The sequence below is a fragment of the Oryctolagus cuniculus genome, chromosome 2 (genome assembly GCF_964237555.1).
Source record: "Oryctolagus cuniculus chromosome 2, mOryCun1.1, whole genome shotgun sequence".
Classification (NCBI taxonomy): Eukaryota; Metazoa; Chordata; class Mammalia; order Lagomorpha; family Leporidae; genus Oryctolagus; species Oryctolagus cuniculus.
The window spans coordinates 137,759,092-137,775,629 of record NC_091433.1 but is presented as its reverse complement, the minus strand read 5'-3'; the positions used below and the strand labels follow the sequence as shown (position 1 = coordinate 137,775,629).

Genomic DNA, 16,538 nt, shown 5'->3' with positions numbered 1-16,538 from the left:
CAAAATGGTGTAGTATTTTCATATATCCTATATGCATCCTCCAACATACTTTAAATCTCTGGATTACTTATAATACTAACACAGTGTAAATGGTTATTATACTATACCGTTTGGAGATTAATGACAAGGAGTGTGACTTCTTTTCCTCCTGAATATTTTCAGGAGTTGGTTGACTCTGCGGATCAAAGCCCGTAGATCCAGTGAGCAAGCTGGACCGCATTGTGTTCCTCCACACATCTGTCACTGGACCCAGGTTGCTTCCACTTCTTGGTTATTGTGAGTCATGCTGATATGGGTGTGTACATTTGGGTGTACTTGTGTACATGTGTACCTGTGGGTGAACATTTCTCTTATAACACTTAGCTAGTTTTTTGACACTCTATCTACAGAAGTGGTCCTTCAACAGGTCAGACCTGGTACTTTCTTTACCCTGAAATGAAACTCCTAAGTCATAAAGACTACCTACTACATAATATTTTTAAAAATCAGTTAAGGGGCCAGCACTGTGACATAGTGGGTAAAGCTGCCCATATGGGCATCTGTTCGAGTCCCAGCTACTCCACTTCCAATCCAGCTCTCCACTATGGCCTGGGAAAGCAGTAGAAGATGGCCCAAGCCCTTAGGCTCCTGCACCCACATGGAAGACCCAGACGAAGTTACTGGCTCCTGGCTTCAAATCTGTCCAGCTCTGGCCGTGGCTGCCATTTGGGGAGTGAACTAGTAGATGGAAGACCTCTCTTTCTCTGTCTGCCTCTGCATCTCTGGAACCCTGCCTTTCAAATAAATGAAAAAATATTTTAAAAATAAAATTAAAAAATCACTTAATAAAATGATGTGTGTTTCACTGCAATCATATAGGAACGATCACCGGGGGAAGGGAGGAAGTCAGAACTTTGTCCACTGCACAGGGCAATGACTGCCACAGATGCAGTCCTAGGAGTGCTGTACTGGTGAATTAGACACCAAACAGTGTTGCCTGTTGGCATGAGTCCAAAAAAGGGCAACCAACACTTAGTACAGCCTGAAATAAGCAAAGAAAAACCTCTCTCCTATGTCCATAGCAATTACGATCTTGGAAAATCGGTGCCTATTCAGATTGAGCAAACAATTTGTGAAGTTTCCAGGTAAAACAGAATTGGGTTCTCAGCCTGGATGGTTTAAAAGAGAATCCCCTTGTGGACTTCATGTATGGCGTCAGAAGTCGTGAAGGACGGGGGAAGGTCTGTTGTGCAGGATGGTTCTAGACACTACAAGACTTCCAGCATCTCTGGCCCAGGCCCAATAAATGCCAGTCATTGCAGCAGCCAAGAAATACCAAGTAGCCCTCAACATATATTTCCCAAATGTGCCCTAGGAGGCAGGACCGTCCATACGAAGGGTCGCTGTTCTCTAGTGAGCAGCTTCCGTGCCTGTCTCAGGTAGGTCCCAAGCACAGTAACGTCTGTGGCTGCGACAGCCATAAGAAAGCAGCGGGCAGATTTGTTAGTCTAACTGACCAATTAGTGTGAAGTCTGCTGCTGTGCTTGTGCAAGGCCATGCTTCCCACAGGTTGCTCCCAGCCAGCTGCTGAGCACAATGGAGATGCTAATGTATACCGGTTGGTCCCTAGGAGGCTCCAGACTCTTCTGACAGCTGGTTTTGCCTCGAGGTTCCCCAGTGGTGCTTTGCTGCACCTTCATTCCATTGCATGACCGTCTAGGGCCTTTCCACTCAGCCTTGCTTCTCTTTCCTTCACTAAGGGTCAGACCTGCATTGCCTTCGGACAGCTCTCCTATCCCACAACTCCCTCCAGATGATGTCTCATAAGGATTTCCCCTAACACAATCCTTTACATTTTAACGCCATCTTGGCATCTGCTTCTTGGAGGACTTGGACCAACATAGTACCAAAGAACCACAAGACTCTATGGCCTACGACAATAACTGCTTGTTGCTCATGCTGGGGTGGGGGAGTGGAAGGTAGACAGCTCTGCCCACCCCTATATCTGGGGGTAGACTGGCTGGTACTCAATGCAAGATGCGCGCCACTGTGATGACTGGGGACTGTGCCCTATGCTTCTCTGCTTCTCCAGCAGCAAGCCCAGGCATAGCCTCCTGGCAACAGTTCAGATGTGAAAGAACAGCCCAAGGCGTAAGCCATTTTCAAACCTTTGTTTGCAAGGGCAGCTGCATGCAGGGCCCAGGAGAATCATGCCACTGAGCCACACTCAGCGATGGAAGGCCTTGAAAAGTACTGGGGGGGTAGCACACAGGCAGCAGCGAAGAATTGCCCTTGCAATCTGCCACAGTCTACACGCTTTCTTATAAGTGAAGTATTGTAACCAGAGAAATTGGAGGGTTCTTGTCTTCGCGCAAGAAAGAATTCAGGCGTGAGACAGAGAGTAGTGGGAGGTAAAATAGCAAGGTTTATTAGGGAGGGGACATCTGTAAGGATGGATGGGCACCTCTCCAGACAGGACCTGGGAAAGAGTGCAGTTGCTCGGACTGGGAGGGAGCAAGAAGGAGCGAGCTTACATGGTTGAGCGGAGTACACCTGGCCAGACCAGGCGGGTGGCTCAGCAGAGAGGCAGAGGGCTGAGCGCGCAGTCCGGTTGAGGCCACCGGGGATTTTTAATGAGATGGGTCTTTGTCTTCACACATCTCCTCCTGAAACAAAGGATTTTATGGCTGTAAATATTAAGAAGCTCCTATCTGAGTTTTCCCCTGAAGGTATCAGACAGGAGGAAGCCTAGCTGATGCCATCCTGGGTTCAGAGGAAGGGTGAGCAGGACCCCCTAGAGAATGGGGATCCCGAGCAGGGTGTTTGAAATGCAGATACTGGGCTGCATCTGGGAGATTGTGGAAGATTTGTCAGAGAGAAGGGGTGGGAACCTCCACCTGGCAGGTTATCAGGTAGAAGGGGGCAGGGCAGGATGCAAACACTGGGCTGCCCCTGAAGCATTATCGGGATGACTTTGAGATGTAGATGCATATGCTGGACATAGATGTCTTCTCTTTAGGCCTTTATGTCACACACACGTAAGCTCATAACTGACTTCCTACCTAACAGTACCACTCTCAATTTTTAAAAAATTGTAGCTTCCCTTACAGTTTTCTACAATCATATCATGTTATAGTCACATTTTGACGGAGAGGAAGTGTGAGATGCTGACTATTTACCAGAAGCCTGAGTTAACCATGTGAGGCATTTCGACTGGAAAGGATTCCATTATTTTCTCTGGTGAGGTAAGGTCCATTTTCTCCTCGTGTAGTGACCCAGAGGAGACAAAGCTTAGATCAGTTTCACATGGTGAAGAATCTGTATATTCTGTGTGTATCAGAATGACTGAGTGAATTTTCAAGTCCCTTCTACACAAAAGTACAGAAGTTAGGACATTATTGTTTTAAAGATAAATTAGAGGGGCTGGCACTATGGCATAGCAAGTAAAGCTGCTGTCTGCAGTGCCAGCATCCCATATGGGCACCAGTTCATGTCCCAGCTGCTCCACTTCCGATCCAGCTCTCTGCTATGGCCTGGGAAAACAGTAGAAGATGGCCCAAGTCCTTGGGCCCCTGCACCCGTGTGGGAGACCTGGAAGAAGCTCCTAGCTCCTGACTTTGGATCAGCCCAGCCCTGGCTGGTGCAGCCATTTGGGGAGTGAACCAGCAAATGGAAGACCTCTCTCTCTCTCTCTCTCTCTCTCTCTCTCTGCCTCTGCCTCTCCATAACTTTGCCTTTCAAATCAATAAATACATCTTTTAAAAATTAAATAAAAAATAAATAAATTAGAATGAATTCAAAGTTACCTCTGTGATGACACCACTTACTGCCATGCCAACATTGTTTCCTGAGTGTAAGGAAAATCTGTCGCATTCCAAGTCACTAGCCAGGAATTACATCTACACCCAGGCCTACCCATGGCTGTGGGCACTGTGAATGAGGGCTGTTTATCCTGTCTGTCCCAATGGAAAATGATGGAGAGCCACAGCTCTAAGCCACACGCCCTCTCCCAGCTCTAAGCTTCTGTAACACATGCCTTTTCCCTAAGGTTGCTCAACTGCTGTGCAGAAAAATCAAACATGGGACCTTTCCCCCCATCATTTATTCTATCTGGTAATTTTAAACATATGGAAAAGTTCAAGAACAGCAAACACCTACATGCTCATCTAGTCTCAGCAGGAGTTAACATCTTACCTCTTCCACTGCATCCTTCGGCTGCCCCAAGGGATGGCCCAAGTCCCTGGGCTCTGCACACCATGGGAGACCAGGAGAAGCACCTGGCTCCTACCTTCGGATCAGCGTGGTGTGCTGGCCGCAGCGGCCATTGTGGGGTGAACCAACGATAAAGGAAGACCTTTCTCTCCCTCCTCTCTCTCTCTCACTGTCCACTCTGCCTGTCAAAAAAAAAAAAAAAAAAAAAAAAAAAAAAAAAAAAAAAAGATTAAATGATTCCAAAGTAAAAATAAAAAGTGTGTATATTTATGGTGTTCAACAGGATGTCCTGATATATGTGCGCCATGTGGCAAGGTTAAATTAATGTATCTTTAATAGGTATAACCTCGCATCATCATTTTTTTGGTAGTGAGAAAACCGTAAATCAGTGGGGAAACTTTTTGTTGCCAGGGGCCACGTGGATATTTACAACATCCTTCGCAGGCCACACAAAATTTTCACCTGCAAAATTAGTCTGCTATAAATTTGCTGAATTTTGAGTCCTGCCTGCGGTTGCCTTGGCAGGGTCGGACCATGTGATTTTGTGGGCCTTGTACAGCCTGCAGGCCAGACGTTCCCCGGCCCTGCCTCAAATGTGCTCTTCTGGCCATTTTCAAGTATATGATATGTTGTCGTGAACTATATCACCAAGATACACAATTGCTCTCTAGCATTCTTCCTCTGGTCTAACTGAAATCTTGTGCCCTTTGGCCCACATCTCCCCAGTCTTCCCACCCTCAGCCTCTGGTAACCACATTTCACTCCATTTTTTTCTTAAAAATATTTTATTTTATTTATTTGAAGGGTAGAGTGACAGAAAGAGATTTTCTAACCATTGGTTCACTCCCTAAATGGCCACAACAGCCAGGTCTTGGGCCAGGCTGAAGACAGGAGGTAGGGTCCCCCACATGGGTGGCAGGGGCCCCAGTAGTTGAGCCGTGTTCTTCTGTGTCCCAGGCGCATTAGCAGGGAGCTGGATCTGAAGCAGAGCAGCCAGGGCTAGATCTTGCACTCTGATAATGGGATGATGGCATCATGTGGTGCCTTAGCCCACCATACTCTAACATTGGCCCCTATTTTACTCTATTTCCGTGATTTTCACTGTTTTAGATTCCACATATAGGCAAGATCATATCCTATTTGTCTTTCCATGATTTCATTTAACAATGTTCTCCAGGGCTGGCAGTGTGGCTTAGCGGGTAAAGCCGCTGCCTGCACTGCCAGCATCCACATGGGTGCCAGTTCAAGTCTTGGCTGCTCCATTTCTAATCCAGCTCCCTGAAAATGAGCCAGAAGTGGAACAGCCAGGACTCGAACTGGGGCCTATATGGGATGCCAGCACTGTAGGCAGCAGCTTTACCCACTACACCACAGTGCCAGCCCCCAAGCCATGTGGCAGTTAGTGACATTGGACGTCTTTTTCATAAACCTGTTATTTCCATCTTTTGAGAAATGCCTATTCAATTCCTTTGCTCATTTTTAAATTGGATTATTCTGTTATTATTGAGTTCCTTACATATTTTAAATATTAACCCCTGATGTGACGGATGGTTTGCAAATATATTCTCCTACTCCACAGACGGTCTCCTCACTCTGCTGCTTCCTTTGCTGTGCAGAAATTTTCCAGTTTGATGTAACTGCATTTGTCTGTATTTGCTTTCATTGCCTGTGCTGTTGGGATCACGTTTGAAAAAAAATCATTGCCTAGCCAAAGCCATGGAACTCTCCCCTGTGTTTTATTCTAGGAGTTTCACAATTCCAGATCTTTTTTTTTTTTTTTTGACAGGCAGAGTTAGACTGAGAGAGAGAGAGAGACAGAGAGAAAGGTCTTCCTTTCGTTGGTTCACCCCCCAAAATGGCCGCTATGGCTGGCAGAGAAGCAACTGAGACTAGAACCTGGGTTGCTAGTGCCACAGGCAGAGGATTAGCCAAGTGAGCCATGGCACCGGCCAATTCCAGGTCTTATATCAAAGCTTTTAACCCATTTTCACTTGGTTTTGTATATGGTGTGAAATGAGGGTGTAATTTCATTTTTCAGCATGTGGACATGTGGCAATCCAGTTTTCCCAGCACCATTTATTAAGGAGACTGTCCAGAGGAGCTTTCTAATAGAATTGTGCAGTCACCAGAGCTTTGGCCCTTCTGGAATTAGTGATTTATGTATTCTGCTCTGGCCCACACCGCGTGAGCATTTAGGCAGGGATACCACCATGAGTCAAACACAGCTGAGAGTTCGTGGTACACCTTCCACTGCAGGGGGTGTCTAATTCCTCTCCTTTGATTTGGGGCTGGGCTTAGTCATTTCTTTTCTCTTTTTTAAAGATTGATTTTATTTATTTGAAAGCCAGATTTACACAGGGAGAAAGAGAGTGAGAGAGAGAAAGAGAAAGAGAGAGACAGACAGACGTCTTCCATCTGCTGGTTCACTCCTCAAATGGCCACAGTGGCCAGGACTAAGCCAGGCCAAAGCCAGGAACCAGGAGTTTCTTCTGGATCTCCCACGTGGGTGCAGGGGCCCAAGGGCTTGGGCCATCTTCTACTGCTTTCCCAGGTGCTTTGGCAGGGATCTGGGTCAGAAGTGGAGCAGCTAAGACTCGAATATGGGATGCTGGCATTGTAGGTGGCAGCTTAACCCATTACGCCACAATGCAGTCCCCATTAGTGATTTTCTTGACTATCAGAATGTAAAAGAAGTGATGTTCTGGGACTTCTGAGACTAGGTCAGAAGTCCTGCAGCCTCTCCTATTCCTTAAGATATTCACTCTGGGGGATGTCAACCTCTATGTAAAAAGTTTGACCTCCTTGAAATTGCTATGGGTGAGTAAGCCCAACCTAGACACACACACACATACACATGCACACACACACATGCACAGAGAGGCCTAGCCAGTCCCAGCTGTTGCAGCCACACTAGCCCAGGGACCAGTCACATGAATGAAAGATTGACATGATGTGGGTTTACTAGAACAAGAGTTCTAGTAGAAAGCTATAGCCAAGGCCACAGGCGTGTGATACCCACTAAGCAGGTCCCAGCCATCCCCAGCCCCAGGTGGGACTTGAGTCATCATGGGGCAGATGCAAAGACCGTGGGGTGAACTTGTGGTCTACATAACCACAAACATCAGACGGTGGTTGTTGTCTTATGCCAGCCTATCTGATGGTGGCGTGTTACTCAGGAAGAGGTCATTGGAGCAGATGGGGGAGAGAGTATTTGCATTACTCAGCTGTGCCACAATAATGCAGCCTAATGCATGACTCTAAACTCTGTGAGTTTCCTACAAGCACTTATGAGGGTATGTCAACAAATTTGTCAAAAATGGAATTAAGGACTGGCATTATAGTAATGGGTTAAGCCACTGCCTGTGACACCGGCATTCCACATGAGCACTGGTTTGACGCTGGGCCCCTGGACCCACATGGGAGACTGGAGGAAGCTCCTGGCTCCTGGCTTCTGCCTGGCCCAGCCCTGGCCCTTCTGGCCATTTGGGGAGTGAACCAGCTGATGGAAGATCTCTCACTCTGTCTCACCTTCTCTTTCTGTAACTCTGCCTTTCAAATAAAATAAAGAAAATCTTTTTTAAAAATTGAATTAAAAGAGAAGTTTATTTTGAAGAAAAATTTTAAATGCATGCATAGTTTTTAATGATACATATTTTTCCATGACCTTTTTGAAGACCTCTCTGTTTTTCTCACTTGTCCATGAGTTGAGGGGATGCTCTTCTTCAGGCTGTGAGGCAGTAAGGTGTGGTCAAGATTTTTCTGCTACAGGCCTGAAGGGGCAGCATCTACCCAAGGCATGCTGTATTGTAGGTATGCAGAAGTCCAAGGGCAGGACTGGCATTGTTAAACTGCTGCCTGCAGTACTGGCACCCCATATGGACACTGGTTCAAGTCCCAGCTGCTCCACTTCTGATCCAGCTCCCTGCTAATGGCCTGGGAAAACAGCAGCAGATGGCCCAATTGCTTGGGCCCCTGCACCCATGTGGGAGACCGTGAATAAGCTCCTGGTTCCTGGCCTCAGTGTGGCCCAACCCTAGCTTATGCAAGTGGGAGGAAGAATGGAGGAAGCACCTGCTGAATGGTATTCCAATCTGTGACAAGAATCAAGCATTTGATGGAGGCGGTGATTATGGGGAGTGATGTCAGATTAAATCACTTTTAATGCATTTCTGTGACTTGGTATGCATGCATCTAGAACCCAGCAAGAACACATAGGTCATATTTTGGAGGTGGGGGCACCAAATATCTAAAAGCAGGAAACATGTAAAATTATGCAAGACAAAAAAAATGAAAAAATGTAATAGTGAAAGGAGAGTAATTAAGAAAAAAGGGATAAAGTGGGAGCCTTTCACGAAGGTATGGTAGCATCATCACTGTCCCAACAGGCTAGGAGAGGATGCTTGTTTCATGGTTTGCCTCACACAGCAGCTATAGGCAGCCAGGTCCTGAAAGAGGCCCCCAGAGAACAACTCTTTCCTAAGCAGAGGTTTTTGCTACTTCAATGTCAGTTACGCCGGGCATGGAATAGAGCGTCCTCAAACACTGCTGTCCACTCAGCATCACAATCATATCTAGGGAAAGTGTTAGTCATCCAGGGAGTTCCCCGCTCCCAACAGAGAGCTAACTCTCAACACAGCTCTGGGGTGCACAGGAATGGTGCAAAAAGCTATGGGTAGCAAGTGATTCACAAAGGCAATGGGAGGGAAATGGTATCTGAAATGCAACTGGATGGAGAGGCCAGAAAAAAATATATATACAACGTGGGAGCAGTACAGTCCTATTTTTGCTTCATGCCTGGAGGGCACGAGCTGGAGAGTGAGCGGAGGTCAGCTCATGGTGGGGCCTGAATGTCAGGATGAGGAACATGCTCTTAAGCCCATGAAAGCTTCTGAGCAAGACGAGACACGAAGGAGGTACTCTTTGATAGCATTCTTCTGTGCTCCATTAGTAACATAAAGCCCCATTTTTAACTGGGTGCATGCCTGTGCAAAATGAAGCAGCCAGGTGTGGTCATTGCACTGAATTCTCAGAAAACAGAAGCAAAATAATGTGCTTGAGTTTTAGGCAGTGTTCTTTTGTTTTGTTTTTAAAATTTATTTATTTGAAAGGCATAGTTAGAGCGAGAGCGAGAGCGAGAGAGGTCTTCCATCCGCTGGTCCTCTCCCCAAATGGCCACAACAGCTGGGTGGGGTTGGGCATATCTGAAGCCAGGAGCTTCTTCTGGGTCTCCCACATGGGTACAGGAGCCCAAGCCCTTTGGCCATCTTCTGCTGCTTTTGCAGGCCATTAGCAGGGAGCTGGATTAGGAATGGGGAAGCTGGAATACAACCAGGGATCTTGGCGCCATAAGCCACTGCTTAACCCACTATGCCACAACAGCAGCCCTAGGTGGTGTTCTTTAAGGGAGAAGGCATGCCCTCCTTTCTCCTTTATTCCTGCTGAGTGCAAGCTGAACGTAGTCCTAACATGTAAACTACTCATTTGGAAGTTTGACCTGGGGGCTGGAGGAATACAGGATGCTTGGAACAAGAGGCGCTCTGGAGGTGGGAAGACTAATTAGGAGAACATTTCGATAGCCCAGATAAGAAGAGAAATGAGTACTGGGCCAATGTGGTAGCAGCAGGAATGGCACGGAGGCATGGATGTGGCAAAGATTGCAAAAGCAGAGCCCGTGGAACTTGGCGGCTGATCAAATGCGACACCAGAGAGGAAGAATCAAAGGTCACTCTGAAGTCTCCCAGATGTGACTGGGCCAGCAGTGCTGCTGCTACCAGAAGCAGGGGTCAGAAGGAGGGGCAGGCTGGGGAGCAATCAGGAGCTTGGCCTTGGCCATGCTGAGTGGGGATGCCTGCTGGTTACCCAGGTGCGGGGGTGAGGCAGGAGCTGGACAGTCCTTTCTGGGGGCATAACTGGATCATCTTTTGCACGACGGTGGCTGTAAAAGCAAAGGGAAGGGCTGACTGGCAAACCAGAGCCTGCATCTACAGGGACTCACTCTTTCTCCAGTGCACACAGAAACACACTGCGTTCTGGAAAATCCGATTAAAAAAAAATACCAGGAGCTCAACTGTCAAGATCTCCTCACTCTCCAAAAAGCCCTAAAACAAGCTCCAGCCAGTAAGTGACTGGATTCAAGTGATAAAACCCTCCCCGTCTCAAATTCCGGACAGCTTCTCAGGGTTCCTATGTATCTGCTGTGACCCGTTTTGAGAGGGCTTTTTCAGCGAGAAATCTCCCAGGAAGCCGCGGCTCCTTCAGGGGTCCATCCCAGAGAACTCTTCTTAGAAGACCCTTCCACTCAAAAGTAGAATGAGAAAAAGAGAACAATCAACTAAATGGGACACCGTCACACAACTCTGCAGAAGTTTCCCTCGAATCTGGCGAGTTCAGGACACATGTTCGACAAAAAAACGACACAAAATGAGCCAGGAGCCATGTTTCAGGGCGGCCCAACTGTGCCAGGGCTGGGCCGGGGATCTAAGAGGTTAAAACGCAGAGGCTGGTGCGTTTCTGTTGCGGCCAGGCGGCAGAGAAGCGACTGGAGTGGCAGCAGTGGCTTGAGAGCAGCACCTCCCTCGGGTGTCTTCCCACCGCACCCCGCAGGCGACCCAGGACCGGGCCGGGCGAGCGCCCCGGGGCACGCTGCGGAGGCCCGGGCTCCGGGTTTGGTGCCATGGAGAGTCCCCTCTCACTTATGGGAAAACCTAGAACCCTAAACGGGCGGGTGCGGTCCCCCCAACCCTCCGTCAGTCCTTGCGTGCACCCGCCACGCTTTGTTCCAAGGCCCGGGCCTACGCTGGTTACCACGCGTCCAGGAAAGGATTTCGGGTAGCAGGGGGAGGGCCCCCGGCGTCCTCGCCGGAGAGCCCAGCAAAAGCGCTCGCAGGACCCCGCAGGGGGACCCTCTTGCTCGCCCAGTCCCCCGGAGAAGGGCCTCTGCGACCTTCCACATTCTCTAGGCCTTCCACCACGGAAGTCCGAAACCCCGCCGGCTGGAAGAGGCCCAGCGAGCGCCAGCGACTCTGGGTTGTTCTCCCAGTGCCCGCAAGGCAGCCGAACGCGCGGGTATCGCGTAGCCCTGCCCGCGCCCCCGCGGGCCGCCCCTCCCCCGCGGCGACGGGCAGCGGCCAGGCTCTGATTGGCCGACGGGCCGGGGGGCGGGGCGGGCCGGCCGCGCCCCGAGCCCTCCCTCGCCGGCGGTCTGCGTCCTCGCTCGCGCCTCGCGCGTTGCATCATCTCCAGCCCGCGGCTGCCCTGGGGAGGCTGGGCGCGGCGCGATCCGCTCTTACCGGAGCAACTGCCCGCTGTCTCACACCTCTCCTCGCTCTTCCGCACCTGCGCCCGCCCTAGCCCGGAGACACCCACCCACCCACCCACCCCGCCCCGGGGCTGGCTCCCAGAACCTGCGGGGCACAGCCGGCAGACCCTGCCAAGCTCCGCCGGATCCATTCATTGGGAACCGCGTCTTCTCCCAGAGCCCCAGTTCCCTGCCGCCGCCGGCCCGGACGCCGGGCAGCGCCATGGAGAAGGGCAGAGAGACCAACGGCTACCTCGACAGCGCCCAGAGGGGGCCTGCGGCGGAGCCCGGCGCGCAGGAAACGGTGGTGGGGCGCTCCGGGGGCCTCGCCGGCTTCCTGCGGCGCCATGCGCTGGTGCTGCTCACCGTGTCCGGGGTGCTGGCGGGCGCGGGGCTGGGCGCGGCGCTACGCGGGGTGCAGCTGACCCGCACGCAGATCATCTACCTGGCCTTCCCCGGCGAGATGCTGCTCCGCATGCTGCGCATGATCATCCTGCCCTTGGTGGTCTGCAGCCTGGTGTCGGGCGCCGCCTCGCTCGACGCCAGCTCGCTCGGGCGTCTGGGCGGTATCGCCATAGCCTACTTTGGCCTCACCACGCTGGGTGCCTCGGCGCTCGCCGTCGCCTTGGCGTTCATCATCAAGCCCGGAGCCGGTGCGCAAACCCTGCAGACCAGCGACCTGGGGCTGGAGGACTCGGGTCCTCCACCGGTCCCCAAAGAGACGGTGGACTCTTTCCTCGACCTGGCCAGGTAATGCTCTCCTCGCGGGGGGTGCAGTGGGAGGGAGGCACCAGCTCTCCAACGACCTCCAGTCCCCCCCCCCCCACACACACACACTCATACTCTCCTATTCTCCTAAGAATTAGCCCTTAATCGGCTACTGGTGGCCTTTAAGGCTGTTAAAAACATCCAGATACCGCCCGAAGTCCGCCTTCTGCCTGCGCCGGTACGGACTGCCGAGGCGCGCGGGGCGATCCTGCAGCGGGCTACATCTTCTAACAAGAACCAGGCCTGCCGTTCGGTGTGTGTGTGAGGCACGGCAGCTCCCGCCTTAACTTCAGTCCTTATACTTACTCTCAGGCTGCGTGCGCCGGTAGAAATGTCTCCACCACGCTCGTGTCTTCATCCCAATTACCTCTCCCCACCGTGGCCCAAAGTCTCTAGGAACACTGGTTAAATTTTACCTGTTGGGCCATCCCACTTGCAACCCATGGCCTGCTGCTGCAGCGCCAAAGATCTGCATCTCCTGAGCTGTCAGTGGACCCAAGGTGAGGGTGGGAAGCCGTTACCTCTCCTGGGACCTTGGAGCAGGTTGCTGTCCACCCCAGTCAGGACCCCTGGCAGAGGATTGCGGCTTTCAAAGGATTTGCTTTGTGGGAAGGCGTGAGAGCTAGAGGAGAGGGAGAGACGCATCTTCACTTGGTTTGCCTGCTTTTTGTGACTTTTAGAAGTTTCCTCTCAGCCCTTGAGCTGATGATGTGTAGTTGCCAGGAGCTCAGCCTCTCCTGGCTTCTCCATTAGCCTGAGGTTCTCAGATGGGGGAGTCCTCCCTTGGCTGATGCAACCCCTTCAGCTGAGTGAGGCGTCCAGCTGGCTCCTCCTCCAGGTTTCTGCTAACTGTGGATTCCGGGCCTCCGAGGTATGTTTTGTCTTGAGTCACTGAGGCAAAGCTCCTCATTGCTGAGGCTGTGAAAAGCGGCTAACCTTGGGCAAAGTGATTGCTTTCCTGCTGTTTGCATTTCTCCCTTTGGAAAATGTGATGCCTGTCTGTCTCTTAAGGGAGAGACTGTTTGCTTAAAGCAATAGCAGCAGCAGTAACAATCCAGGCCACTTATAAGGGGGAAAACACTGATGAGGACTAAAAGTTCTTGAATGTGATGGCACTGCAGCTTTTGTTCCCTGTCTGGCAGCTTGATAGTTGGAGTTTAGGGAGTTGGTTGTTTTTTTTTTTTTTTTTTTTTTTTTTTTTGACAGGCAGAGTGGACAGTGAGAGAGAGAGACAGAGAGAAAGGTCTTCCTTTTGCCGTTGGTTCACCCTCCAATGGCCACCGCCGGCGCGCTGCGGCCAGCACACCGCGCTGATCTGATGGCAGGAGCCAGGTGCTTCTCCTGGTCTCCCATGGGGAGACTTTTAAAGTTCAACTACTGGTTCACTCCCCAAATGCTGGCAGTGACCGGGACTGGACTGGGCCGGGCTAGGCAGAAGCTGGGAACTCAATCCAAGTCTCCCACATGGGTGGCAGGGAGCCATCACCGCTGCCTCCCAGGGTCCGCAGGGGCAGGAAGCTGGAGTCAGGAGCCAGAGGCAGGCGCTCTGGTGGGAAGGAGATGCCAGCATCTGAACTGCAGGCCAGACGCCGCCTCTGGAGAGTGACCTTTAGATGTATGCTGACAGGGGTGTGCTAACACTGAGAGCACCTTTGGCTTATTCCCTCTGGCATATCCGTCAGCTTTTGCAGGGAAGGAAGGCAATTATGGGGTTAAAGGATTTTTTTTTTTTTTTTTTTTTTTTTTTGGCTGGGATCTGTGGCCCTGGGAGAAAGGGTACATATTAAGCTCTGTGCTGCTGGTGATACCCCATAAGGAAAGTCACTAATATTGCATCTCCAAAAGAAGGTCAAAACCCAGGGGAGCAGGTGCTGAGGTGGGTGGCTTCCTTGTTACCAGCAGCCCAGCTGGGACTTCTCGGTTCCTGATCAGCTTTTAGATGCAAGCCCCTGCAGCTCCTGCTTCCGCAGGGGGTGATCCAGCGTCACCACTTAGTGTTGAGCATAGGGCCCACTTTTCAGTGACTTGGCCTGCGCACCTGCCTGGGAAGGCTAAGAAAACCTTTGTGGTGGCTTGTTGAGGGTAGGTAGTGTTTCTTAACACTTCCCGCAGCCAACCTCAGCTCCGCAGCTCATAGATAAAGGTGTAGCAGGTGGTATGATCCTATTTTATGATTGAGCAAACTGACATGTGGAGAGATTAAGTGATTTGCTCAAGGTCATGGAGTGACTCAGAAGAACTGAGGGTCTCCTCCCGCAAGGTTCAAGGCTCGGTTTCTCCTACTCTGTCTTCCCAAGTCAGTGTGTCCTAGTGATGATGTCACAGTACTGGGCTGGTGTGGCTGTCTCAGAACTATTTGCTCTGGACCCAAAGGGGCGCTAGGCACGAGACTGGGTTAGGGCAGTTGCCCACTTCTCTAACCAGGGGCTGTGACTGAGCCCCTTAAGGAAAGTGTGCGTGTCCCTGTTCAGGGTAGGCCTCCTGCAGAGCAGCTTGCGAGAGGAAACGGTGCAGAGCAGCCTGGCAAGGTTCCCCGGGTCTGAGGAGTCTCAGGGACAACAGTTATAAATCGCTTCCTTCAATAAAACCTCACAGATGCCAACTTCCTGCGACTCTAGTCGTGCTTTTTGGCTAAGGCAATGCCCGGCCCTTTATGCCTGTGAGCAGGTACATGAAATGACACTGTGCCAGTAAACACCTCAGGTGTCCAGCAGGCCCTGGGAACTGCCCAGGGCTCAAACACCTGAAAGAACGGGAAACGTTTGTACTGAGTCAGCATAGCTGCCGCCAAGGCCATTAGCTGGAGTCCATGCCCTTTGCTGGCGGCAGAGTGCCCCAGAACTGCCTCCCCATCCCTGCCACGATTTCCCAGGTTTTAAATTTTTTTTAAATTTGTTTTCATTGTATTTGAAAGGCAGAGAGACAGAGGGAAAAGGTCTTCTGTCTGTTCCCTGGTTTACTTCCCAAAGGCCCTTAGTGGCTGGGGCTGGGCTGAACCAAAGCCAGGAGCCTGGGACTCCATCTGTACCATTCAGAGGGGTACAGGAGTTCCAGAACTCTGTGTGACCCAAAGTCAGAAGGTGGACTTTTGATATATTTTATTGGAGTGAAATGGCGTGGGCACCAGTGAGGATAGACAGGTTATCAAGAACATGGCCGTGCTGACCCTCTCCGTGCTTACACGGCATGGCCATAGCTACTCTGTACCTTGGCTTCCTCATCTTTGTAGCGGGGATCATGGTAGCACCTGCCTCCTGGGATGATCCTGAACTTTAGATGAGTTATGTCCACAAAGCCCTTAGGACAGGGTTAGCAGCAGTATCACGGGGCAATTGGGTTTTTTCCAGTTCAAGTAAGCACATGGGGGTAGCCCTCCTTTCATAGCCTGAGAGAAATGAGAATAAATGGGAAGAAAAGGGATGGTTAGGGGAACACGAGATAACTTGAAGCTTGTGTCGCCTAGGGGTGTGGGGAGCCGCACGGCGTCTGGAGAAATGTGACTGTTCTGAGTCTTCAGAAAGCTTGTGGAAAGTGTGTGTTATAGAAAAACTATCCATGGCTTTCAAAATGTTTTTTCACCAAAATAAACTTACAGCTCCTTTTTCCATGAGCCTTTTGAAGTCCCCTCATAGACTGGTACTAAGGGTGTTTTGGAACAAGGACAGACATCAAAGCAACACAGCACAGCCTGCCTTTCCAACACGGGGCAGAATTCCTCCCCGACATTCCAGTTCCAGTGCTTGTGGTCTCCAGAGTCGACTTCAGTCACCATCAGCTGTACACGGAAGGGACTGGGGCGCCTGACTTAGAATGTTCCTCAAAGGCTGCAGTTTTCCACTGGGCAGCCAGAGGCTTACTGCAGAGGAGGCAGGTAGGACTGTGCCTGGGCCACTGTCTTGCAGGAGCCTGGCAGGGTGCTGCCATGTGTATGAGCAACATGATTAGGATTTTGTCTGTCATCTGGGTTTCTAGATGCTTCTCTTTTCCTGATGAACTTTCTTTCTCAAGGACTGGTCTGAGTCTGTTTGATGCCTCTTAGCTGCAAAGGGCCCGTTTCTTTCATAGATGTGAAGACAACTAACTCTCAGAGTCTGGAACCTAATGTTAGCCCTCAGGATTGCAAAGTCGAGGAAGTGACTTGTACGTAACTGCTGTGAAATATTGACCATGGCCATCTGCACATCATCTTTCTTCTACAGGCAAGGGACAGACGGCACACAGAACAAGGATCCAGATCTACAGAGGTTTCTCAGCTTAACTAGTCACTAAGGGAAATAAACAG

At 50.7% G+C, this 16,538-nt stretch overlaps 1 protein-coding gene and 1 long non-coding RNA gene across 2 annotated transcripts in view; one reads left to right on the top strand and one right to left on the bottom strand.

The window, feature by feature from the left end:
• Positions 1 to 2,381: 2,381 nt before the first annotated feature.
• LOC127488483 (uncharacterized) lies at positions 2,382 to 13,244 on the bottom strand. Its single transcript, XR_007916203.2, has 3 exons — positions 12,563 to 13,244; positions 4,174 to 4,373; positions 2,382 to 2,645 (listed from the first exon to the last, which is right to left on the bottom strand). It is a non-coding gene; the product is annotated as an uncharacterized lncRNA (long non-coding RNA).
• Positions 11,400 to 16,538, top strand: part of SLC1A4 (solute carrier family 1 member 4) — a 26,624-nt gene continuing 21,485 nt past the window's right edge. Inside the window, exon 1 of the mRNA XM_051837940.2 lies at positions 11,400 to 12,238. Within this exon, the coding sequence (XP_051693900.2) occupies positions 11,712 to 12,238 (527 nt within the window). The 5' untranslated portion in view covers positions 11,400 to 11,711. The remainder of the gene's footprint in view (positions 12,239 to 16,538) is intronic.